We start from the raw sequence: 26,797 nt of genomic DNA, 5'->3' as shown, positions 1-26,797 counted from the left end.
ACACGTGCACAACCACACCACAGACACTCCGGGATTTATAGGGGACAGACCCACAGTAAATCTGTCAGAGGGACACAGGATTTACCAGTTCACAACCCAGCGCCAGTAACACAATGTCTGTGAACACAAAATGCCCACTGACATGCAGCGCTTTTATAATGTTAATCACACAATTATATAGCACCAAATTCACTGTGCCGCCCCCCCCCCTGTTTTGCACCCTGATACTTGTTCAGTAGTGGAGGAGGACCAGCGTTGTCTCTGCAACCTGAGGAGAGAGAGAAAATGGCGCTGAGCAGTGTGCTGGCTGACTGAGGAGGAAGCTCCACTCTTCAATGGCGTGTTTCTCCTCCGCTTTTATGAGGTAATTTTTTATACTGGCGGGGGTAGGACTGTGCCTCAGCAACTTATGCCCCTTATTTATGCCAGTTTCCATAGTTTTCATGCTGCCCAGGGCGCCCCCCTTCCCGCGCCCTGCAGTGCCTGTGTATGTGTGGGTAACATGGCGCGCTGCGCTCCCGCCACCTGCGCGGTACCTTTAGCCGTCACTTTCTTGATTGAAGATCTGTCTTCTAACACTCGCCTGTCTTCTGGCTCTGTGAGGGGTGTAACGGCGTGCTGTGGGAGTGAGCATCTAGGCACGGCTAGCGTTCAGTTCCCTTCAGGAGCTAATGGTGTCCTATCAGCCAGAAGCAGAGCCATGAAACTCTTTAGGAAGTTGGTTCCTACTTCTGCCCCCTCAGTCCCACGAAACAGGGAGACTGTTGCCAGCAGTTCTCCCTGAAAATAAAAAAACCTAACACAAGACTTTTCAGGGAAACTCAGTAGAGCTCCTCTGGAGTGCATCCAGTCTGCTTGGGCATATTTCTAAAACTGAGGTCTGGAGGAGGGGCATAGAGGGAGGAGCCAGTTCACACCCTTGAAAAGTCTTAAAGTGCCCATGGCTCCTGCGGAACCGTCTATACCCCATGGTACTGAAGTGGACCCCAGCATCCTCTAGGACGTATGAGAAAATAAAATATGTGGACAAACCGAAGCAAATCTTGTCCCTCACCACACAGCTTTACGAAGGATGACATATAAACACAAATTATTTAATTTAATATTTTATAGGGGTGCCGTGAAAAAAAAATCTGATACTCTTGGGTGCCGTGATTCAATAAAGTTTTGAAACCACTGCCATATATGCTACTAATTCTCATTCATGCCTTCATCATTTTCTACTTTGATTACTGTAATTTGCTCCTCTCTTCTAAAATCCTGTATCTTTTCTCTACAGTCTATCCTCCACCCCTGTTTCTTGCCTCATGTACCTCTCTCGTTGCTCTACCTATGCAACCCCATCTGCCAATCAATGCACTGCTTCCGATTCCAATTCCACTACGAATTGGATGTAAATTCCTTTTTCTCACCTACACAGCTTTAGGGGGTCAACCAATCAGTGTTGAGGTAACATTTATAAAATTCAGTCTATAAAATTGTATGTAGCAGCTGATTGGTTGCCATGGGCAACTTCTCCACTGGATTACTTCTCCACTGCTTCATGAATAGACCCCTAAAACTCTCCATCATGGTCAATGGTAGTAACATTTTTGATATGCGATAAAATGTATTTAAACAAATAAACAAAACAATTAGATTACTTATTTTATTAAGATTTGAGCACGGTACACTTGACATTTATGTGTCAACAACACAGAAGCATTCCACGTAGTCGGTGATTAGTGTTCATTGTGGGTGCTGATCAGTGAGGAGGGGATATTTTAATTTTGAAGGGCAAAGCTACAATAGCAGTAGCGAAGCATCATGTCTAAAATTTTGCCCCTCAAAATTAAAATATGCCCACCTCACTGATTACGTGCAGTGTGCTAGAATGAACATCAAGAGGTGAATTCAACTGTTTCTCCCCATGGCCATCACTACATGGCGCCCGATGGAGCAATTCAATTGTTGCTCCGTTCGGGCACGCTGAGCAGTGTGGAGACACATTTCAGCTCCCAGCCCCCGTGCTGGCGAGCTGGAATGTTAGAAAAGTGACCCTTTTGGTCATCCAAAACCTGACCGTAATGGGCGTGATAAACAGCATCAATTGAATCGCCCCTGTGCTCACCCATCACTGTAGACGGGAGATCGGGGTCCATATCTGTTGAATTCCCTGTATTAACAGGCTGTACTGTATGTACAGCCTCCTAGTAATAAGTGTACTATATAGTGAATCAAGGGGAGCTGTAGAAGTGAAAGGGGATGGCCTTGAAGGAAAAATCAATATTGTGGTGATGATGTACATTGTGAAAACCTCTGAGTCACAGGTGTTAAATAAAGGTGCTCTTTTTATCGTGGACAGAGATAACCATATTTATGTATCACTGTATAATACACTGTATAATTCAGTGCAAAGTTTTAAGTAATTAATGAGGAAATGCTGTGCACGGTTTTTGTTGGCATGTATTACTGTGACCTTGCAATTTGCAGGGGATGCGGCAGCTCTGGATCCCATGTCGGAATCAGAATCAATTTTATTGGCCAGGTATACACGTATACTAGGAATTTGTTTTCGGTTTCCAGAGCATCAGCCAGGTATTCACATAGAAGGGGTAAACACATATGACATACATAAAGTACACAATGCAGTAAAACACAGTAATACTGTAAACTACAATTCCTAACACGAAAGACTACAATCCCATAAAATGGGAGTGTCTACCATCAGTGGCGTCATGAGGCGGGTGCGGGGAGTGCGGCCCGCACCCGGGTGTCACCCTTCAATGGGGTGACACCAAATTAAGCTGCACACTCGCACCTGCTGCATCCCCTGCTTCATGACACTGTCACACAGCACGGACTCGGCGGAGTCTTCCAGGCGGGATGTGTGACTCAGTCAGCGGGGCGGGGGAGGCATTGGGGGAGCAATTGTAACTGTGCCGCTGCGGAGTCTTCCAGCCGGGAGGGGGTGGATGGTATGCGATTAAAACTGTGCTGCAGTGTAGTCTTCTTGCTGCAGGCGGGGGTGTAGGATCGTAACTGCAGTGCTCTATTTGCCGTCTGGCACCAAGCACAACAGTTACGATCGCGCCCCCATCAACTCAAAATCCTACACCCCCGCCTGCAACAAGAAGACTCCACTACGGCACAATTATGATTGCATACCTTCCTCCCGGCTGGGAGACTCCGCCGCGGCCGGGTCCATACACATGATCACGTCTTCATCATGCAAGTCCTGTGACGTCATCATGCCGCCGCTTGCACTGCTGGGAGGGAGAAGTGGGAGGAGGTTAGTGCTGCTCATCTCAGTGCTGCGTTTACTACAGGGAGCCTAGGGTCGTAGGGTCTGCCTTGAAGTTGGTTGCGCACCTCAGGCTCATTCTCAACCTCCTGCTGTCACTCCTTGGCTGGCTGCAATTCGTTTGTGGAAACTTCAATAATAAGTTAGTATTTACAGTAAAAAAAACATTATACAGTCAATTAATTAAAATTTTTTCCCTGAAGTAAACATGGATTTTATTGAAATTAGTAACATTTGCTTGTACAAACAAATGGTTAATTTCAATATAATCCAGTATTATTATTTTTTTAAAGTGTGTGTGTGTGTGTGTGTGTATATATATATGTATGTGTGTGTGTGTATATATATATGTATGTGTATATATATATATATATATATATATATATATATATATATATAATTACACATGATTGTTTCTTACACATGCGACAGGTAGATCACGTTATACACACTGCGCCAGATAGAGCACATTATATACAATGCAGCAGGTAGAGCATGTTATACACAATGCACCAGGTAGAGCACGTTATACACATTGCACCAGGTAGAGCACGTTATACACATTGCGCCAGATAGAGCACGTTATACACATTGCACCAGGTAGAGCACTCTTTACACATTGAGCCAAGTAGAGCACATTATACACATTGCACCAGGTAGAGCACTCTTTACACATTGCGCCAGATAGAGCACATTATACACAATGCACCAGGTAGAGCACATTATACACATTGAGCCAAGTAGAGCATGTTATACACATTGCACCAGGTAGAGCACGTTATACACATTGCGCCAGATAGAGCACGTTATACACAATGCGCCAGGTAGAGCACGTTATACACAATGCGCCAGGTAGAGCACGTTATACACAATGCACCAGGTAGAGCACGTTATACACAATGCGCCAGGTAGAGCACGTTATACACAATGCGCCAGGTAGAGCACGTTATACACAATGCGCCAGGTAGAGCACGTTATACACAATGCGCCAGGTAGAGCACGTTATACACAATGCGCCAGGTAGAGCACGTTATACACATTGCGCCAGGTAGAGCACGTTATAAATGTTGCGCCAGGTAGAGCACGGAATATATACACGGGAATTATGATTTACAAGTAAAACTAGTACAAAAACATTACTAAGGGTTCTGTGTGGTGTGATACGGAAGGAGGTCCATGGGGGTGACACCATGAGTTACCATACCGGGTGACACCAACCCTAGTGACGCCTCTGTCTACCATCCAGCAGCAATACAGTGCAATATTACATTAAAAGGAGATTTAGTTAGAGCCTCCTAGGTAACACCATCCTGAGATGTTATTTTGTTTTTAACTGCTTGGTAAATTCAATGTACTGTTAGGTACATGGGCATGGTGTAAAACTGGAATATCTTTTATTGGCGGAAAAATGATTCCTCCAGAGTTAACACATTAACTGTTCCACAAGATGCTGTGATAAGCCAATACATGGAGAAAACTGACCGTTAACAAAGTAAAAGATTGTATTTTATGTCTATTATAATATCATTTGAGTAGATTCCACATCTACGTTTTCTCTTATTGTCTGGCATGGATTTAGTTACATAGTCTGGTAAGATGCTATATTTGGGAAACATGTCACATGAATGAAGAGGTCACTTGCTGTTTCATTTGGTGACCCTGTACACAGATCAGACTTGGATAAACAGTGTGCTAACAAAGAATGAGAGCATGGAATGTGTCTTGTACTGAAATAATGCAAATCGCACAAGGACAATAAAACTGCCATGGAGACATTTGTACAGGATGGACGTGAAAACGAAAGGGTGTGAGGAGCGGCACCTCATTGAGGTGAATTGGAGGAAACCATGGTTTCCGGTTCCCAAGTGGGCTGCAGTTCAGATGCGTGCGAAAATTGCCAGGACTGATTGACAGAAAGCTGGATTTTAATAGAAGCTGAGCCTGAATCAAAGACAATGGTGCTGACGCAAGAGCTCCAAGAGAGAGAGTGAGACGGTCTGGGTAACTGAAGTGGATAGAGACCATAAAACAGGCATCCCATGAGTTGCCTTTAGTGTGCCTTTGGTCATAAACTGACTTATTTATAACTTCTCTCGCTCCCCCTGTGGTTTATTGACCACCTGCCGGGTGTTAGGAAAAATAAAAAATATCCACCACAATCGCACCATTAATATCTCCAGTCCTGATAAGCATCAGCACACCGGCAAAAAAGAAAATATTACACAAACACACACTTTTTTAATTTATTTTTTATATACTTACCATACTATGCCTTTAAACCTGGGCACTCACGGATTACACTGGTTCTGTGGCAGATTAAAACCAGGTGAAATGCAGACTTTAAGTCAGCAAGACACAGAACCTGTGTAATTCAGTAGTGTCCTGCTTTAAAGGGTTAGTATGGTAAATCTATATAAGTGTGTGTGCTCACTAGTGCTTTTCTATAAAGTGACTCTTTATTTTTCTTTGTTTTGTGGCCTCTTGCATGGGAAGAACGGTTTGTCCTGGGAAGATTTGCTATTTTTTTCCTACTAATAGACTTTGAAGTCCATTCTACAGATGGGAACTTATTAGTGTACTAGTATTTTGGTATTTATGTACAGTTGTGCTGGACAACATTTACTCAAGATAAGACCTCTGCCATGGCAGGCGGCTGACTATACTCCAGTTTCTATAGCAGCAGAACACAACTGTGGATTAGCTGAACATTCACTAAAAGTATCGGGAAGAGCCTTCAGACATGTAACTACAGTTAGGGTTTATCTACTTTGGCTTGCTGGTTTTTTTTTTTCTTTCTTGCTGTTTCTCATCAATATAGTGTTGCTATTGTGCATCTTTCAAGTCACAAAATATAATTCTGATATTGGTGTCGGAGTTTTATGGTTGATCTTAAAGGTTCACTTGAAATTTGGGCTCAACAACTGTTGAAACACTTCATTTTGATTCCTTCTGGAATACATTGCATGTGTTCCTCTCATCTGAGTCAGTGAATTTTTTTCATGGCACTCCTAGGGCAAAAGTTTCTTATTGAGAAATGTAAAAAGAAATATTATATTAAGTAATTTTTTTTTTTTTTAATTTCTAAATTATACTTTGGTTCAGTTGTGTGGTGGGGACAAGATTTGTTTGTTTGTCCACATTTGTTGATTGACAGCCACCAGCACTGTTATTTTTCCTATTGCATTGATCAGAAATATATTGAATTGGCCTTGACCACCAATCCAAGGCACCCCTGCAAGTGTCCCGGGGCACCCCAGGGTGCCACAGCATACAGGCTGAGAACCACTGATCTAAGGAAAGCTGTACATTTCACTGAGATTCACTACTATTGCCTGGCAGCTTGTTGCTTTAGCTGGCCAATGTATTTTTTTTTTTTTTTTCTCTTTTTTTTTTTTTGGGGGGGGGGGGGGGGGGTTCAACTAATGCAGTATGTTACATCACACTCTCAAAATTATCACAAATTACAGCACATTGTATGTCGATGGATACGTGGGCTCGTGTGGCTCCTGCTCCCCATTTAAATCCTACTCTGTGACCTAATCTTTTTTTTTTTTCACTTTGGTTTCGGTTCAAATGATCATCCTAACTTTGAGGTGTCCTTTTGACTGGTACCTACCATTTTTTGGGCATATTTCAAATTATGTGAGATCTGTAACTTGAGCACCCTGCTAATGTTGGTGTCTATCCCATTTCAATTTACCAATCTAGCAGTTTGACTTTACTGCACATATATTCCTGTGCACTACATGTCCTTCTTCTTATTGTGGTTATTATATCAGAAGGATGTTTCCGGGTGAGGCTGCGTTTTTACCTTCACCTTTTTTGAGCAGCTGTTTTGTATTTTGAGTGTTTTGTTACATATTAATTTTCTGAAACTGAACGATTTATTCTTCCAGAAAGATTTTTCATTGAATAACCAATATATTCCATTTGGCAGGAGTGCTTGGTCTGTGCTTTACGCTATGCAACGTAGGTGTCAAGACACAGCTGCAAACTGTAATGGAACAACCAGGTCTTGTAGCCATACCCTAAGGACTTTTCAGGGCTGTAGCCAATGACTTACAGGATCAGCTTGTTTGTTATCTGGAACTACAGCTGCAAGCCATAAAGAATTTAATAAAATTGATGTTTTAAACTATATCCATATAACATGATCCCAAAGTGTGCAGCCCTGTAAACTTTTCTTTTTGTATTGAATCTTTATCCATGTTGCCTGGACTTGATGTTATGTGTTCCTTTATTAATATTATTTACAAACCACAGAACCTGGAACTCTGCTGGCTGCAATTTATATGCACAAGCACCACTCGTCATCCGCAATGCAGGGTTTTAGGGCAGAAGCATTCTCAGCCACTATAAAAGCCATCAAAGGTGACTGGCATTTTTGTGCAGCTACTGGTTTCGTTGTACTCTTGGAATAAGGAGAGACAAGGAAGTTACTGACCTGAAGATGAACTAGTAGAAATCACTGTAGAAATCTTAACAGTCAGCATCCGGCAATTAGGCATTTCCATCACTAACTTATATGAACTTACTTTCCCTTCTGGTTCTGGAGAAGGCTTAGGCTGTAGCTTTTCTCCTACTCTTGTGTCCAGCAGCAGAATCCAGATCTTCCCTTTATGTAATTATTTACTTTATTTTTAAGATGAGGTTACACACTTCTGCTCATGAGAAGTAAAACTGAAATGATGGTACTCCAACTTCCCATCACCCATGCCTGATTTTCTTAGCAAGTCGCTGTGTGGAAATTAAATGCAGACTGGGTCAACTTGAACTTCATGTTACTGGCTTAGACTATTCTCCAAAGTGCATAGATCAGAGGATGACTTTTAGTAAAACTGCAGCATGTACAATAGATCACGGGTCAGGATGCAGTGTTGTTTCAGTGAGCACTGGGGGCTAATAGGTGCGAGTACTTTTGTTTTGCTATTCACCATACCTCCAACCTTTCCAATTAGAAAATGGTGAAAAACAGTTGAGAATTTGAGGTCTGGTGTTGGTCATATGTATGTATCACATTCATGTGCTTCTTGAACATATTTCACTCCAACCCCATATTCATAACAGCCTACACACTTCTGGGAAGGCGTTCCACTAGATTTTGGTATAACTGCAGAAATTTGCACCCATTATTGATGGTTGACAAAAATGCCTGGTTAGCGATCAGCATTACAGTACATCCCAGAGGTTTTCAAACTCCATGCAGGCCATCCAATTCTTCAACTCCAAACTCTGCAAACCAATTTTTAATGGGTTTTCGTACAACTATGAATCGTGCCCTTTGGTTCTAACATTAACAATGGGGGCACCATCTACATACAGTTGTGAATTACTGGCCTAAGACAACTGATTAGGAAAGGACTATATACTGTGTACCTGATTTTACAGTCTCTGGCCGTATGCAGGGCTTTCATCGTGACACAATAGATGGTATTTATGCAATTTGCATTTCAGTCCAATTGTGCTAAGCAAATTTTCTATTAAGTTTTTATTTATTTTTCTACAGTAAACTGTTACATTTTCCCTAATTGCCTTTTATATATTGTTCCATGCCGCACACGCCTTGTTGTAAAACAAGTTACCCTTCATTTAATCTTGACAGATGGAAGATAAGTATGGCTAATGCTGCACGTAGGACTGTGGACACTGTCATAGTTCCTGCCAATTCTTCAAAAGAGCTTGTATTGAGGCTAAGGAAAAGGCTGGTTGCCACCCCCTGCCCAACACATCATCTGTCCAGTTATCTATACACCATCTCTATGAAAACATCCTATGTTCTAAAGCCAAGTATTCCATTGTTCACTGAAGACTGGTGAACTCTTTGTGCAAAAAGAGAGAAGTCGGCTGCTGTTAATACAGCAATATACTTTTGTGCTTCAACTTTTCAGCTCTTGATCTGTGATTTGTTTTAGTACAGTAAATGAGCTCATATGTCAGAGTATGGTGTCATGTAGGGAGGCGGTCACAATGCTGACGCCGGATTCCCGACAGGCGGGCCGGTAAAAGGCATGTATTCCGTCATGTAGGTATATGCCTAGCACTGTACTATATACTGTATATTAATTGCCTTCTTATTGGGTAGATCTCTGAAATATAGGTGGGGTCATTTGTCTTAAAGGGGTTGTCCATCTTCAGACAGACATACCCTTATCTTATCTTGTATCCCATATAGCATTCAAGGGAGAGATCCATCAATTTTACTTACAATCGCAGCCCTGCCTGTGTGCAAAAATGCACATTAATAACACCTGCAGTTTTTGAAAGTGTTCTGGTGTGGATGGGATTTCAGGGGAAATTAGCAGGCACCATTTTTGCACCCAGTGAACAGATCAGTGACATTTGTCTTTTTCAGAAACACATTCTATATGTCCATTTCAACACGTGTGTACATTGTGGTAACCATAGCTGTACAGTATGTAACCTCTAATGAGCTGGCTCATCTCTCTCTACTTTGTACTGTTTAATTTTGTTATTCTAGTTCATATGTGATATTCTGTATTTTTAATTTTATTTATTTTTTTGTGGCATGTTCAAGTTTTTCCCCTGATTGTACAGCACTGGAAAATGCTGCCATTTATATAAAGGTTGATTGCAGTGTATACATTTCCCTATAGATTGTAAGATTGCGAGCAGGACCTTCCTACCTCTGACTGTTTGTAATTACCCAGTATTGTTTTATCATTGTCTCCAGTTCTAAAGCGCAACTGAATTTTCTGCGCTATATAAAAAACTGTAAATAAATATCCATAAGATGAAATTGCATGACTTTGTATTCCCAGTAAGATCCACATATTGAAGCCACTTTGTTAGCCCTGATGCATTGTATTGCAAAAGCCCAAATCTTAGCCCAACCAGTCATCTAAAACCTTAGTGTCTCCACTGGTTTGCGCCTGATCAGCATCTAATATAACTCAGTAGGGATTTGAGAATGGAAACACTATATGTACAGTATGTCAGCTATTTATTTTGGAATCTGATACACGTGAGAATGAAGCAGATGTTCAGCATTTGAGGTGGGAAACCCAATGAGAATATATATTTTTCATTGTTGCATCTTTTTATCCATTTAATAAATTAGGCAGATGCTGTAACTAGTCGCACTTACACTAGGTTTTGTTCCATTCTCTAATAATAAACTGACAAGCTGCTTGAACTGTAAACAATGTTTTATTCTCAGCTGCCAAATCTGGTTGTTGCCCATATCCCTCACTGTGCGGCGTTACTTCTGCGGCCTTTCACCTCACTGGCTGCCTGGAAAATGCCTGCATGAAACTGTCACTAAGGTTATGTTGGGAAATGTAGTGATAAAACCATTCTCCATACGAGAGCATTTATATCTGCAGTGGTTATATCTGGAACGTATTCATATTTAACTACAGATCAAAAGTTTGAGGATTTTTGCCTACAGATCATGCCGTATGTTTGTAACAAACCAGATTGTAAAATGCTGCGGAGCATGCTGGTGATGTATAAATAAGTGATAATAATGTTATTACAAATGTTCCGTGTTATTTTTTGTTATGGACTGTTTGTATATTTAGTGCCCCAAATGCAATATATTCCATATTGCGCAAACTTTCAAAACCCAGCTGAGGTGGTTTCTCATTACTCCTAACTACCCTATACTATAGGTCAGACCTGTAGTAGTATGGAGATGTTACACTATGCGGTCAGTAATAGTGTAGGCTGGTAATAACTGTTCAATGTAACATCTCCATACTAGCCTACAACAGTTTTATGGGGATCCAGCCCCCTCCCCCTTTAAAAAATAAAATTAAAATCTAGGCTTGAACTAATAGCATTTATAGATTATTTTTCTGTATGGACTAAGGGGTCTATTTATTAACATTATTTTTACTAAAATAATGTGAAAAAGGGGGTTTTCACACCCTTTTCACATTATTTTAGTATCACCTGAATGTATTAAAGGGCATTTGGAGCAATTTTCATGAAAAACTGCTCCAAACCCTTTAATTCACTTTTTTCTTAGTAATCCACATCGCATTCCCCATACTTATAATGGGAAATGCGATCTGACCAGATTTACTAAAAAAAAAATGTGAAAAAATACAGCAGTGTGCCATGTGATCTCGCCAGATCAGACTGGTGAGTTCACAGGGCAGCACTGCGATAATGTGTCATTTGCCCAAGCTGTGCGGGGACCCGGCAGAGTGATCAGCTATGTGTATCCGATGGACACACAAGCTGATCACAGTGTAAAAAGTAAAAAAACAAAAACAAAACATACTTACCTGTCCAGGGAGCTGGTGTCCACTGTTCCGGGGAGCGATGCCGGGCGCCGGGTCCCCCATGTGCTTCAATGTGACCCCGGTGCAGTAAAGTGACGCTGCAAAGCGGCAGTGTACTTTACAGCAGCCGGGGTCACCGCAGCGCACAGTATCTGGCACCGGGCAGCCCAGCAGAAGCAGCGCGGACCAGTTCCCTGGACTGGGGAGTATATTGATCTTCTGAGAGGGGGTCCACGAAGGGGAGGGGGGAGTCGACCGGGCGGCGGTGGTAGCGGCGATGGCGCATGTGCAGCAGGACATCGGGGGAATTTTTTCCGAAGAATACCCCGATGTTGCTGCGGAGTATCATCGCAGGGACAGAGCTTGATCGCAAGCTCTGTTTCTGCACACGATAATTGATACATCCGTGCGATGTAATCAGTTATCGCAGTGCGAGTTTTGGATGCGGATGGTGATAAATAGGCCCTCAAGTCTTTCAAGCTCCGGCATTCCAGTACAGGTTTTAAGGATATCCATTTATGAGTCCAGGTGGTTAAATTAACTGATTTTCAAAAGTCTGTACTCAAGCATGGATATTAAAATCTGTACTGTAATGGCAAAGTTTGGCAAACTCTGTACAAAGGGCCTGATTTAGAGACTGGCGGTCTTCCGATTTTCTCGCAGATTTCCGATGTTGAACTGCACATGTATAGATGCGTCCTGCAGCTGCAAATGTTAGGTGTGTGACGGTCTGTAGCTGTCTGGGAGGTGGGGAGGGGGCATTGACATTGGCGTTTTACAGAACAAAGGAGTGTCATCCATGTTTTGCAGGTATACTTAGGCCAGGGTCTGTGTCTTCTGAGGTTTACTAAGATGACTATGTTCACACGTGTGATCTGATGTTGTGTCTGTGGATGCAGCAGCAGATCACAAAAGCATGCAGTGGATATCTTTCTACTACAAATGCCTCCAGCTGCTTTTGCATACTTTAGCATAGCCCCTGCTTACAAAGATGTAGAGACAGGCAATCTCTGAATCCAGATGTAAACTGGTATCTGGCTAGTAGTTAACATTACACCCCGTACTCTAGGTCCCAAATGAGGTAAAACTGTTGTACCTACATTATTTTCAGTTTACCAGATGTCTGAGTTACAGCCAGGAAACAAAATGTTGTGGATTTAAAGAATAATTTTACTTATACCTGAAAATACATTTTAAAATGTCGGAATTCCCTCCCCATCCCAAAGGCGTGCAGGTTCCACTGGGAATAGGAGTATCTGTGCTGGCAGCATATGATTAATAGACAGTGATGAGGGGAAACATTGCAGCACTCTCCTTACTCCTGGTGACATGACATTTGATATTAAAATAGAAAGATGGGATAGTGTCAGATGAATAAAACACATTACACACATGGGCATCTGTATATGTGCTTCCTCCTTTCCTTCTCTCTTTTTTTTATTTTAAAGAATTGTTCCTCCTTTTAAACTCTCTTTCACAGATGACATCTGCATCACTTTTACCATTGTAAGAAAGCAGAGCTCTGGACAGCATTTGGGAGTATGTACTACTTCCTTTCATCCCCTCTTTCTGGCCCCTTTGAAGCAGATGTCCAATGTGAAACATCTTGACGTTTACGTAGCACCCGTTAGAGTAGAGTTTAGTGCTGTGCTGTGGCTCTAAGACCTACTAAACATGTTTACATTTTTCAGGCATCTGGTGAGTGTTCTGTAATTCTGGAAGGTTATACTTTGACCCTGCTCCTGTGGGAATGTAAAAGCATTGGCTCTAGAGTTTTATTAATTGCCACAAAATGAGCAGTTAATTCCCAACATCTGTTGCCGGTTGGCCGGATAGCAAATATAACAGTGACGTTATAGTAGTTGGCTAGAAATACATTGCTGAGAGAACCTTATGCCCATATACTTATGTTTCACCACTTTTTGCAGATTTAATGTAAAAAAAAACACACAACATTCTGCTGCCTAATTTGTCACCAGTGTAATTAATCATATGGTTCATCCACAAATACCCAAGTTGTGCGGTCAGCTTAAATAGACGGGTTTGTTTGTTTGTTTGTTTGCTGTAGTTTGCTCATGGTTTGTTTGTTGTTGTTTTTTTGGCAACTTCCTTATGCTGGGAAACAGCGAGGGTGGGAATGTTTTGAATGAAAAGTTGCATGGTGGTGTATATTCCTGCATAGATTATCAGTAATTTACCGCTGCTCATTGAAACCCCCCCACCCCCTCCCCCGGGATATTCAATAGCCCTCAATACCGGCAATCATCTGGGATTTTTTTTCGTGTCCATGTATGAGGCAGGTGAAAAAAAATTCCCTGATTGCTGTCCAATGTATTTTCGGCCAAAAAATTAAATTATTTCATGAGACAATTTCTCCCAAGAAATTATCAGGGCCAATTGGATATGCTGCTATATGTGGCTCAGACTTTCTTCTGCAACAGGCCTTTTTTTTCAGCAGTGGCTTACTACACATTACTACAGTATGTGCTAGTGTCATGAACTATTTGTTTTAACTTGAAATATTGTTACTTTAATATTTGCATATGTACACCATGTTCTTTTGTGTTTTTTGAGTTGTAGAAGATTAAATATTGTCGTTTTTTACGTATATGAACTAGACCAATGATGGGCAACCTTATAAGGTTCGGGGCCTTACCAAGCAGCCCTATAATCTTCAAAACGGCCGCAAATTGCTCTACATCATAGCAGTCAATTAAATGTAGAAAATGTAATCAATGAGACACCTATCTGTATTAACATATCAGCAGACTTTGTAAACAAGCATAACAAACTATAACAAACAAATATGACTACAAAGTAGGAAGGAGCTGGGGACTGTGACTGGTGGCTTGTAGACTGGGACGGACTGGCCATCTGGCAAATACCAGAAGGGCTGATGGGCCAGTACATCCACCTGAAAGTCTGGACAAGCAGCTCCGCTTCTCAGCGCTCTGCACGACCAGGATAAAGAGAGACTGGGTGTGCCGCAAAACCACACCCCTGTGACATGCTACTACAAGGTGTGATCAAGTGCATGGAGTGTTGGACTGGGGCATGAAGTGCACACCAGGGAAATACTATGAACTGCCCATCAAACAGTGTGTGTGCAGTTCCAGAGTTTTGAACACAGCGCTGCTCTTAATACCATATCATCATATATATATTACTAAAATCATTATATTTATTATTAAAACCATAAGTATAATGCAAGCAGCTATTCCATGAAAGTAATAACATACAGATGTGTCCTCTTACATCTGTGCTCCGTGCGCTACAAGTTGCGTTATACAACACGAGTGCAGTGTGTCTTGGTAGCGCCGAGCATCTTTTTTGCGTTTTTTTTCTTCGAAAATGTGTCTTAGACGCAAAGATATGTAATAGGACAAACGCGCAGTTGCTGCTGATTAAAATGATATACGGCATGCCTATATTCTGTGTGGGGCTGCGACTGGCTGTATTTGCATACAAAATGCTATGCTACAGTTTTCTTGGAAAACACTAACTTGGCATTTTGGATGCAGATAGAGCCGCAATTACACACAGACTATAGGCATGATGTGTATCATTTTAATCCGCAGAAGCTGCTTATGTGTCCTATTACATTACTTTGCTTCTAAGATGCATTTTTTGCTGAAAAAAAGCAAAAAAGACGCTCTGTGCTACAGAATCCTGCCACATCATGGCGCTACTTCAAGGCATGTTTAACGTAATTGAAGCAAGAATGCAAGAGGGCACAAATGTAAATGACAGTGATGGCCATATGAAGCTGCCTAAAAGCTGCGCATTGCCCCAGGTTTGAGTCCTCAGACCGCCACCAAAAACAATAACTCCACAGAGCCTCCACAATGACACCATGGCAAAAATCATCACATAACGCAATTCTCCAAACTCTGCCTCCACTGTAACATCCTAGACCAAGCGTTGCAATGCCCCCTCTTTCTTTATTGTATTTGGATGTATATTTACAAAATATTGGTTATGCAATGGAGGGGCTTATCAACGGCATTGCTTTCCGCTGATTTACTAAAGTCCAAATCAATGGAAACCAACTGAGAATCGAAACTTTATAATACAATTTTTTTTTTTCCCCATTAGAAGTATAGAAACCCCAGGTATGGTAAGCAACTGGTTTAGAACACACCAAAAAATGTGTTAGTTCTGACAGACGAAATACTGTAGCTCAAAAAAGCTATATGTTTAAGCTGTCTGGTCAGTCTGAAGGAGAGTTACGTCACAATACACTTTTAACTGGCTGTTTAAAATGTAAATGTCATAAAACATATAGACACCAACAGCAGTTTACAGAACCCCTCGAAACTGCTGAATTGTAAATCTAAGAGTTTAGAGACTTCAGTCTGCTGCCAATTTTCAGGGATTTCAAAACCCCAGCACAAGATACTTCGTAAATGCACCCCTTGATATAAGTCTGATAATTTTTGCCGACAACTGCGACAGTTTAGTAGAATTCAGTTTGTACGTATGTACATACATATCAGTGCCAGATCCAGACCAAGTGGAGCCCAGCATGAAAATTTCCACCTATAGGAAATGAACATCATTCAGGACAATGCTTTTAAAATAGCCTCAGAGCCCTTTCATGCCCCTTTATATGCCTGCCCAGAGCCCCTCATTTCCCTTTATACAGTATGTCTCATATCCACTTTCCAGATTGCATAATCTCTCCAAAGTGATAAAAACAACTCTTTGGCTCAGAGCCTCAGCTAAAAACCCTACATGTGGGTTATCTTTCATTCATTGGCTTAAGGGGGGTACACATCTAGAGATGTGTGCTGAGCGATCTATCACAAACCACTCGGCACACATCTCTACCCCCGCCCAGCACTCAGCCTGATGTGTGCTGAGTGGGGGGCACGGGGCGCCGCTCAATTCACACAGTGCTGAAGTGAGCGACCTGCTAGATTGAACCTGCATGTAGGCTCAATCTAGCACCATCGATAGCTGCACATCGCTATCGCTATGGGCATACACACAAGAGATCCGTGCTTAATTTCTCTGACGTCCTAAGTGGATGCTGGGACTCCGTAAGGACCATGGGGAATAGCGGCTCCGCAGGAGACTGGGCACAACTAAAAGAAAGCTTTAGACTACTGGTGTGCACTGGCTCCTCCCACTATGACCCTCCTCCAGACTTCAGTTAGAATCTTGTGCCCGGCTGAGCTGGATGCACACTAGGGGCTCTCTTGAGCTCCTAGAAAGAAAGTATATTTTAGTTTTTTTATTTTACAGTGAGATCTGCTGGCAACAGACTCACTGCAGCGAGGGACTAAGGGGAGAAGAAGCGAACCTACCTAACTGGTGGTAGCTTGGGCTTCTTAGGCTACTGGACACCATTAGCTCCAGAGGGATCGACCACAGGACCCGACCTCGATGTTCGGTCCCAGAGCCGCGCCGCCGGCCCCCTTACAGAGCTAGAAGCAAGAAGTGTTCCTGAAAATCGGAGGCAGAAGACTTCTGTCTTCAACAAGGTAGCGCACAGCACTGCAGCTGTGCGCCATTGCTCCTCATGCACACCTCACACTCCGGTCACAGCACACTGACGCCATTTTTCCCTCACAGCTCCGCTGGAAGGACGCTCCCTGGCTCTCCCCTGCAGTGTCAAGCTACATAAGGGTAAAAAAGAGAGGGGGGGCACTAAATTTAGGCGCAGTATATAGAATATAAGCAGCTATAAGGGAAAAACACTCATTTATAGTGGGATCCCTGTGTTATATAGCGCTCTGGTGTGTGCTGGCATACTCTCTCTCTGTCTCCCCAAAGGGCTTTGTGGGGTCCTGTCCTCTGTCAGAGCATTCCCTGTGTGTATGCGGTGTGTCGGTACGGCTGTGTCGACATGTTTGATGAGGAGGCTTATGTGGAGGCGGAACAGATGCCGATAAATGTGATGTCACCCCCTGCGGGGTCGACACCTGAGTGGATGGTTCTGTGGAAGGAATTACGCGACAGTGTCGACTCCTTGCATTAAAGGTTTGATGACATACCAAATGTGGGACAGCCGGCTTCTCAGCCTGTGCCTGCCCAGGCGTCGCAAAAGCCATCAGGGGCTCTAAAACGCCCGCTACCTCAGATGGCAGACAGATGTCGACACGGATACTGACTCCAGTATCGACGACGATGAGACTAATGTAACTTCCAATAGGGCCACACGTTATATGATTGAGGCAATGAAAAATGTGTTGCATATTTCTGATGTTACCCCGGGTACCACAAAAAAGGGTATTATGTTTGGAGAGAAAAAACTACCAGTTGCTTTTCCTCCATCTGAGGAATTAAATGAAGTGTGTGAAGAAGCGTGGGCTTCCCCTGATAAGAAACTGGTAATTTCTAAGAGGTTACTAATGGCGTACCCTTTCCCGCCAGAGGATAGGTCACGTTGGGAAACATCCCCTAGGGTGGATATAGCGCTCACACGCTTGTCTAAGAAGGTGGCACTACCGTCTCAGGATACGGCCGCCCTGAAGGATCTGCTGATAGAAAGCAGGAGGCTATCCTGAAGTCTATATATACACACACAGGTGTTATACTGAGACCAGCTATTGCTTCAGCATGGATGTGCAGTGCTGCAGCTGCGTGGTGAGATTCCCTGTCGGAAAATATTGATATACCCTAGACAGGGACACTATATTGCTAACCGTAGAGCATATTAAAGACGCACTCTTATACATGAGGGATGCACAGAGGGATATTTGCCGGCTGGCATCTAAAATAAGTGCAATGTCCATTTCTGCCAGGAGAGGGTTATGGACTCGGCAGTGGACAGGAGATGCAGATTCTAAAAGGCACATGGAAGTTTTGCCTTATAAGGGTGAGGAGTTGTTCGGGGATGGTCTCTCGGACCTCGTTTCCACAGCAACAGCTGGGAAGTCTACATTTTTACCCCATGTTCCCTCACAGCCAAAGAAAGCACCGTATTATCAGGTACAGTCCTTTCGGCCCCAGAAAGGCAAGCGGGTTAGAGGTGCGTCCTTTCTGCCCAGAGGCAGAGGTAGAGGGAAAAAGCTGCAGCATACAGCCAGTTCCCAGGAGCAAAAGTCCTCCCCCGCTTCCTCTAAGTCCACAGCATGACGCTGGGGCTCCACAGGCGGAGCCAGGTACGGTGGGGGCCCGTCTCAAAAATTTCAGCGATCAGTGGGCTCGCTCACGAGTGGATCCCTGGATCTTTCAAGTAGTATCTCAGGGGTACAAGCTGGAATTCGAGACGTCTCCCCCCCCGCCGTTTCCTCAAATCTGCCTTACCAACAACTCCCTCAGGCAGGGAGGCAGTGTTACAGGCAATTCACAAGCTGTATTCACAACAGGTGATAGTGAAGGTGCCCCTACTTCAACAAGGACGGGGTTACTATTCCACAATGTTTGTGGTACCGAAACCGGACGGTTCGGTGAGACCCATTTTAAATTTGAAATCCTTGAACACATATATAAAAAAATTCAAGTTCAAGATGGAATCGCTCAGGGCGGTTATTGCAAGCCTGGACGAGGGGGATTACATGGTATCACTGGACATCAAGGATGCTTACCTGCATGTCCCCATTTACCAGCCTCACCAGGAGTACCTCAGGTTTGTGGTACAGGATTGTCATTACCAATTCCAGACGTTGCCGTTCGGTCTATCCACGGCTCCGAGGGTCTTTACCAAGGTAATGGCCGAAATGATGATACTCCTTCGAAAGAAGGGAGTTTTAATTATCCCGTACTTGGACAATCTCCTGATAAAGGCGAGGTCCAGGGAGCAGTTGTTGGTCGGGGTAGCACTATCTCGGGAGGTGCTACAACAGCACGGCTGGATTCTAAATATTCCAAAGTCACAGCTGGTCCCTACGACACGTCTACTGTTCCTGGGGATGGTTCTGGACACAGAACAGAAAAAAGTGTTTCTCCCGGAGGAGAAGGCCAAGGAGCTGTCATCTCTAGTCAGAGGCCTCCTAAAACCAAAACAGGTGTCGGTGCATCACTGCACGCGGATCCTGGGAAAGATGGTAGCTTCCTACGAAGCAATTCCATTCGGCAGGTTCCATGCAAGAACCTTTCAGTGGGACCTGTTGGACAAGTGGTCCGGATCGCATCTTCAGATGCATCGGCTGATAACCCTGTCTCCAAGGACCAGGGTGTCTCTGCTGTGGTGGCTGCAGAGTGCTCATCTTCAAGAGGGCCGCAGATTCGGCATACAGGACTGGGTCCTGGTGACCACGGATGCCAGCCTTCGAGGCTGGGGGGCAGTCACACAGGGAAGAAACTTCCAAGGACTATGGTCAAGTCAGGAGACTTCCCTGCACATAAATATTCTGGAACTGAGGGCCATTTACAATGCCCTAAGTCAGGCAAAACCCCTGCTTCAAAACCAGCCAGTACTGATCCAGTCAGACAACATCACGGCGGTCGCCCATGTAAACCGACAGGGCGGCACGAGAAGCAGGACGGCGATGGCAGAAGCCACAAGGATTCTCCGATGGGCGGAAAATCACGTGTTAGCACTGGCAGCAGTGTTCATTCCGGGAGTGGACAACTGGGAAGCAGACTTCCTCAGCAGGCACGACCTCCACCCGGGAGAGTGGGGACTTCATCCAGAAGTCTTCCAACTGATTGTAAACCGTTGGGAAAGGCCACAGGTGGACATGATGGCGTCCCGCCTAAACAAAAAGCTAGAAAAATATTGCGCCAGGTCAAGAGACCCGCAGGCGATAGCTGTGGACGCTATAGTGACACCGTGGGTGTACCGGTCGGTTTATGTATTCCCTCCTCTTCCTCTCATACCAAAGGTACTGAGGATAATAAGGAGAAGAGGAGTAAGAACTATACTCATTGTTCCGGATTGGCCAAGAAGAGCTTGGTACCCGGAACTTCAGGAAATGATCTCAGAGGACCCATGGCCTCTGCCGCTCAGACAGGACCTGCTGCAGCAGGGGCCCTGTCTGTTCCAAGACTTACCACGGCTGCGTTTGACGGCATGGCGGTTGAACACCGGATCCTGAAGGAAAAGGGCATTCCAGAGGAAGTCATTCCTACGCTGATTAAAGCTAGGAAAGAAGTAACCGCAAACCATTATCACCGCATATGGCGAAAATATGTTGCGTGGTGTGAGGCCAGGAAGGCCCCAACGGAAGAATTTCAGCTGGGCCGTTTCCTGCACTTTCTAAAGTCAGGGGTGACTATGGGCCTAAAATTGGGTTCCATTAAGGTCCAAATTTCGGCTCTATCGATTTTCTTCCAGAGAGAACTGGCTTCACTACCTGAAGTTCAAACTTTTGTTAAGGGAGTGCTGCATATTCAGCCCCCTTTTGTGCCTCCAGTGGCACCTTGGGATCTCAACGTGGTGTTGGATTTCCTAAAGTCACATTGGTTTGAGCCACTTAAAACCGTGGAATTGAAGTATCTCACGTGGAAAGTGGTCATGTTGTTGGCCTTGGCTTCGGCCAGGCGTGTATCAGAATTGGCGGCTTTGTCATGTAAAAGCCCTTATATGATTTTCCATATGGATAGGGCAGAATTGAGGACTCGTCCCCAATTTCTCCCTAAGGTGGTATCAGCCTTTCATCTGAACCAACCTATTGTGGTGCCTGCGGCTACTAAAGACTTGGAGGCTTCCAAGTTGTTGGACGTAGTCAGGGCCCTGAAAATTTATGTTTCCAGGACAACTGGAGTCAGAAAGACTGACTCGCTATTTATCCTGTATGCGCCCAACAAGTTGGGTGCACCTGCTTCAAAGCAGACTATTGCTCGCTGGATCTGTAGTACGATTCAGCTTGCACATTCTGCGGCTGGACTGCCGCATCCTAAATCAGTGAAAGCCCATTCCACGAGGAAGGTGGGCTCTTCTTGGGCGGCTGCCCGAGGGGTCTCGGCTCTACAACTTTGCCGAGCAGCTACTTGGTCGGGGTCAAACACATTTGCTAAATTCTACAAGTTTGACACCCTGGGTGAGGAGGACCTAGAGTTTGCCCATTCGTTGCTGCAGAGTCATCCGCGCTCTCCCACCCGTTTGGGAGCTTTGGTATAATCCCCATGGTCCTTACGGAGTCCCAGCATCCACTTAGGACGTCAGAGAAAATAAGAATTTACTCACCGGTAATTCTGTTTCTCGTAGTCCGTAGTGGATGCTGGGCGCCCATCCCAAGTGCGGATTGTCTGCAATACTTGTATATAGTTATTGTTGAGCCATCTGTTGAGAGGCTCAGTTGTTCTCATACTGTTAACTGGGTATAGTATCACGAGTTATACGGTGTGATTGGTGTGGCTGGTATGAGTCTTACCCGGGATTCAAAATCCTTCCTTATTGTGTCAGCTCTTCCGGGCACAGTATCCTAACTGAAGTCTGGAGGAGGGTCATAGTGGGAGGAGCCAGTGCACACCAGTAGTCTTAAAGCTTTCTTTTAGTTGTGCCCAGTCTCCTGCGGAGCCACTATTCCCCATGGTCCTTACGGAGTCCCAGCATCCACTACGGACTACGAGAAATAGAATTACCGGTGAGTAAATTCTTATTTTCTAAGCAATCTAGTCAGATTGCTTAGATTTTAAGCACGGATCTCTGTGTGTACCCCCCTTTAGTTGAAAATGCCAAACTATGTAGGAATGGACTACATGTTTGAAATTCTTCCCAAATAACCTTACATTCCAATTTCATGCCTATAAAATGGATTGCCAGCAACAAAAATCTTGGGGCCCACCCAGCACATTCATGGTTTTTGGGGTCTCGTAGATTTAATCTCTCTCCCCTCATGTTATGAGCCGCCCATGCCCTAGGGGATTTTTAAAAAGAAACTCCCCAATGTACACCGTATACCACACAGTAGTGCCCCTTATTCACATTAAACCGCACAGTAGTGCCCCTTATTCACATTACGCCGCGCAGCAGTGCCCTTCATTCACATTACGCTGCACAGTAGTGCCCCTCAATCATGTTATGCCGCACAGCTGTGCCTCTCATTCACATTATGCCTCGAACAGATGCTGCTGGCTGTGTGACTGCGGTTGTGCCCCCAGGCCGCAGCGCCTTGGGCAATAGCCCTGCCATCCCGCAGGGGTGGGGATGCCCTCACTAATTATAGTTGGATTAATATAAATATTGTATAATTAAGCCATTCTACTGGCTGAAATTTAACATTAGATTTTGTGCACCTGCCAGTGTGTCAGTGACTGGTGGTTTTTTTTTTGTTTGTTTTATGATGTTTATCATCTAACATTAATATTATTTTCCCCCACTAGAAATTGAAGCCAAGGAGGCCTGTGACTGGCTGCGAGCTGCAGGATTTCCGCAGTATGCACAGTTATATGAAGGTAATTCTATAGATCAACCACCCAAACGTTATTATATATATTTTTTTTAGATTGGACTTTTTACCACTTCCCATCTTGTCATCAGGAGCCATTATTTCCAAGAACTTTGCTTTGTTTGTTTTCTCAATCAGCAAACTGAAGACATTAGTCATTCTAAGAATTGAGGGCCTGATTCAGAGGTGGGCACAAATCCCAATGCAACTGTGTCTTTGTATGCAGCGGTACTGCGACAATATGATAATGCTGCATGGCTGGAATTTGTACAGAGATGCCAGTGGACTCCATAGCTTGCATATAACAATGCACCATTGGTCGCACCATTGGGCATCTGAGTGACCCTCAGAATGTCATTCAGAACTGAGCCATCGTTGGTTGCAACATGCCAGCGTTTGACTAGCACCCCATTATCTCTCATAAATGCACACTTACACTCAATCACTTTCTGCGATCGCCATTGGTAACTAATCGTGATGCATGAGTAGTGCAAGAAAATATTGCCAGAATGCGTAAACCTCAGCATAGCGTCCCCCTCTGAACCAGGACATGAAAGAACAATTGTTTTTGTCCGTCTAAAATTATCATCAGAATTTTGGTGATGTGGATGTTTAAATGGCATGGAAATGGAACACATAAAATCGTGGCCGATGTCTGGCTTCTCATTAGGGCATGATTTTAAAGGACCTGTTTTATCTGTTTGTATCTATTTAAAAAGTGTCAAGTCATTTTCTCGTAAGAATACTAAACGTTGTGTAGAATAAAGCGGTGCCACCCAATGATTGTCATAAAAATAATGTGTATGAAGCTTTCCTGTCATTAACTCTCATGATCCACACATCTGAATTGCTGCACGCTGTCCGTTGAGTCTTAATTGTTAATATATTTCAGATTTGCAGTTCCCGATAGACATAGAAATTGTAAAGAATGATCATGAATTCCTTGATCGAGATGCGATGGAATCGCTGTTCAGGTTGGTCAACTTTGATCCATTTCAGTCTTTTACATTTCATTATTTAATTGTATTTCTCTAACGTCCTAAGTGGATGCTGTCGACTCCGTCAGGACCATGGGGTTTAGCGGCTCCGCTGGAGACAGGGCACAATAATAAAAGCTTTAGGATCAGGTGGTGTGCACTGGCTCCTCCCCCTATGACCCTCCTCCAAGCATCAGTTAGATTTTTGTGCCCGGCCGAGAAGGGTGCAATCTAGGTGGCTCTCCTGAGCTGCTTAGAATAAAAGTTTAAGTTAGGTTTTTTATTTTCAGTGAGTCCTGCTGGCAACAGGCTCACTGCTACGAGGGACTTAGGGGAGAGAAGTAAACTCACCTGCGTGCAGGATGGATTTGCTTCTTAGGCTACTGGACACCATTAGCTCCAGAGGGAGTCGGAACACAGGTCTCACCCTGGGGTTCGTCCCGGAGCCGTGCCGCCGACCCCCCTTGCAGATGCCGAAGTTGAAGAGGTCCAGAGGTCCAGAAACAGGCGGCAGAAGACTTTCAGTCTTCCTAAGGTAGCGCACAGCACTGCAGCTGTGCGCCATTGTTGTCAGCACACTTCATACCAGCGGTCACTGAGGGTGCAGGGCGCTGGGGGGGGCGCCCTGGGCAGCAATGTATTATACCTTTTTTATGGCTAAAATACATCACATATAGCCCTTGAGGCTATATGGATGTATTTAACCCCTGCCAGATCTCACAAACTCCGGGAGAAGAGCCTGCCGTTTTAGGGGGCGGGGCCTATTCTCCTCAGCACACGGCGCCATTTTCCTGCTCAGCTCTGCTGTGAGGAAGGCTCCCAGGCTCTCCCCTGCACTGCACTACAGAAACAGGGTTAAAACAGAGAGGGGGGGCACTTATTTGGCGATATGATTACATATGTGAAAATGCTATAAGGGAAAACACTTGTATAAGGGGTTGTCCCTGTATAATTATAGCGTTTTTGGTGTGTGCTGGCAAACTCTCCCTCTGTCTCCCCAAAGGGCTAGTGGGGTCCTGTCCTCTATCAGAGCATTCCCTGTGTGTGTGCTGTGTGTCGGTACGTGTGTGTCGACATGTAGGAGGACGATGTTGGTGAGGAGGCGGAGCAAATTGCCTGTATTGGTGATGTCACTCTCTAGGGAGTCGACACCGGAATGGACGGCTTATTTAGGAATTACGTGATAATGTCAACACGATGCAAGGTCGGTTGACGACATGAGACGGCCGGCAAACAAATTAGTACCTGTCCAGGCGTCTCAGACACCGTCAGGGGCTTGTAAAAACGCACATTTACCTCAGTTGGTCGACACAGACACGGACACTGACTTCAGTGTCGACGGTGAAGAAACAAACGTATTTTCCTTTAGGGCCACACGTTACATGTTAAGGGCAATGAAGGAGGTGTTACATATTTCTGATACTACAAGTACCACAAATAAGGGTATTATGTAGGGTGGGAATAATCTACTTGTAGTTTTTCCTGAATCAGATAAATTAAAGTGTGTGATGATACGTGGGTTTCCTCCGATAGAAAATTATTGGAGGTATACCCTTTCCCGCCAGAAGTGAGGGCGAGTTGGGAAACACACCTTAGGGTGGATAAGGCGCTCACACGCTTATAAAAACAAGTGGCGTTACCGTCTCCAGATACGGCCGCCCTCAAGGAGCCAGCTGATAGGAAGCTGAAAAATATCCTAAAAAGTATATACACACATACTGGTGTTATACTACGACCAGCAATCGCCTCAGCCTGGATGTGCAGCGCTGGGGGGGCTTGGTCGGATTTCCTGACTGAAAATATTGATACCCTTGACAGGAACAATATTTTATTGACTATAGAGCATTTTAAGGATGCATTTCTATATATGCGAGATGCGCAGAGGGATATTTGCATTCTGGCATCAAGAGTAGATGTGATGTCCATATCTGCCAGACGATGTTTATAGACACGACAGTGGTCAGGTGATGCAGATTCCAGACGGCACATGGAAGTATTGCCGTATAAAGGGGCGGTCCATCGGACCTGGTGGCCATGGCAACAGCTGGAAAATCCACTTTTGTTACCCCAAGTCACATCTCAGCAGAAAAGGACACAGTCTTTTCAGTCTCAGTCCTTTCGTACCCATAAAGGCAGGCGGGCAAAAGGCCAGTCATATCTGCCCAGGGTTAGAGGAAAGGGAAGAAGACTGCAGCAGGCAGCCCATTCCCAGGAACAGAAGTCCTCCACAGCTTCTGCCAAGTCCGCAGCATGACGCTGGAGCCATACAAGCGGACTCAGGTGCGGTGGGGGGTCATCTCAAGAGTTTCAGCACGCAGTGGGCTCACTCGCAAGTGGACTCCTGGATCCTACACGTAGTATCCCAGGTGTACATTGGAAATTCGAGACGTCTTCCCCTCACAAGTTCCTGAAGTCTGCTTTACCAACGTCTCCCTCCGACAGGTAGGCAGTATTGGAAAAAAATTCACAGGCTGTATTCCCAGCAGGTGATAATCAAAGTACCCCTCCTACAACAAGGGAAGGGGTATTATTCCACACTATATTGTGGTACTGAAGCCAAACGGCTCGGTGAGATCTAAAAGATTTGAACAATTACATACAAGGGTTCAAATCAAGATGGAGTCACTCAGAGCAGTGATAGCGAACCAGGACGATATGGTGTCACTGGATATCAGGGACGCTTACCTACATGTCCAAATTTTGCCCTTCTCACCAAGGGTATCTCAGGTTCGTGGTACAGAACTGTCACTATCAGTTCAGACGCTGCCGTTTGGATTGTCCACGGCACCCCGGGTCTTTACCATGGTAATGGCCGAAATGATGATTCTTCCTAAAAAGAAATATGGACGCTTTCCTGATAAGGGCAAGGTCCAGAGAACAGTTGGCGGTCGGAGTAGCACTATCTCAAGTAGTTCTACGACAGCACGAGTGGATTCTAAATATTCCAAAATCGCAGCTTTTTCCGACGACACGTCTAATGTTCCTAGGAATGATTCTGGACACAGT

At 44.4% G+C, this 26,797-nt stretch overlaps 1 protein-coding gene across 2 annotated transcripts in view; it reads left to right on the top strand.

The window, feature by feature from the left end:
- LOC134933196 (rho GTPase-activating protein 7-like) overlaps positions 1 to 26,797 on the top strand; it is a 426,624-nt gene that overhangs the window by 375,877 nt on the left and 23,950 nt on the right. For both annotated transcript variants that reach the window (XM_063928234.1, XM_063928235.1), the window contains exons 2-3: positions 22,750 to 22,821; positions 23,707 to 23,788. In XM_063928234.1, coding sequence (XP_063784304.1) covers positions 22,750 to 22,821; positions 23,707 to 23,788 — 154 coding nt within the window. The remainder of the gene's footprint in view (positions 1 to 22,749; positions 22,822 to 23,706; positions 23,789 to 26,797) is intronic.

This window comes from Pseudophryne corroboree, chromosome 6 (assembly GCF_028390025.1).
Source record: "Pseudophryne corroboree isolate aPseCor3 chromosome 6, aPseCor3.hap2, whole genome shotgun sequence".
In the NCBI taxonomy this organism is placed as follows: domain Eukaryota; kingdom Metazoa; phylum Chordata; class Amphibia; order Anura; family Myobatrachidae; genus Pseudophryne; species Pseudophryne corroboree.
The sequence above is the reverse complement of the archived record's forward strand: the minus strand, read 5'-3'. Positions and strand labels throughout refer to the sequence as shown.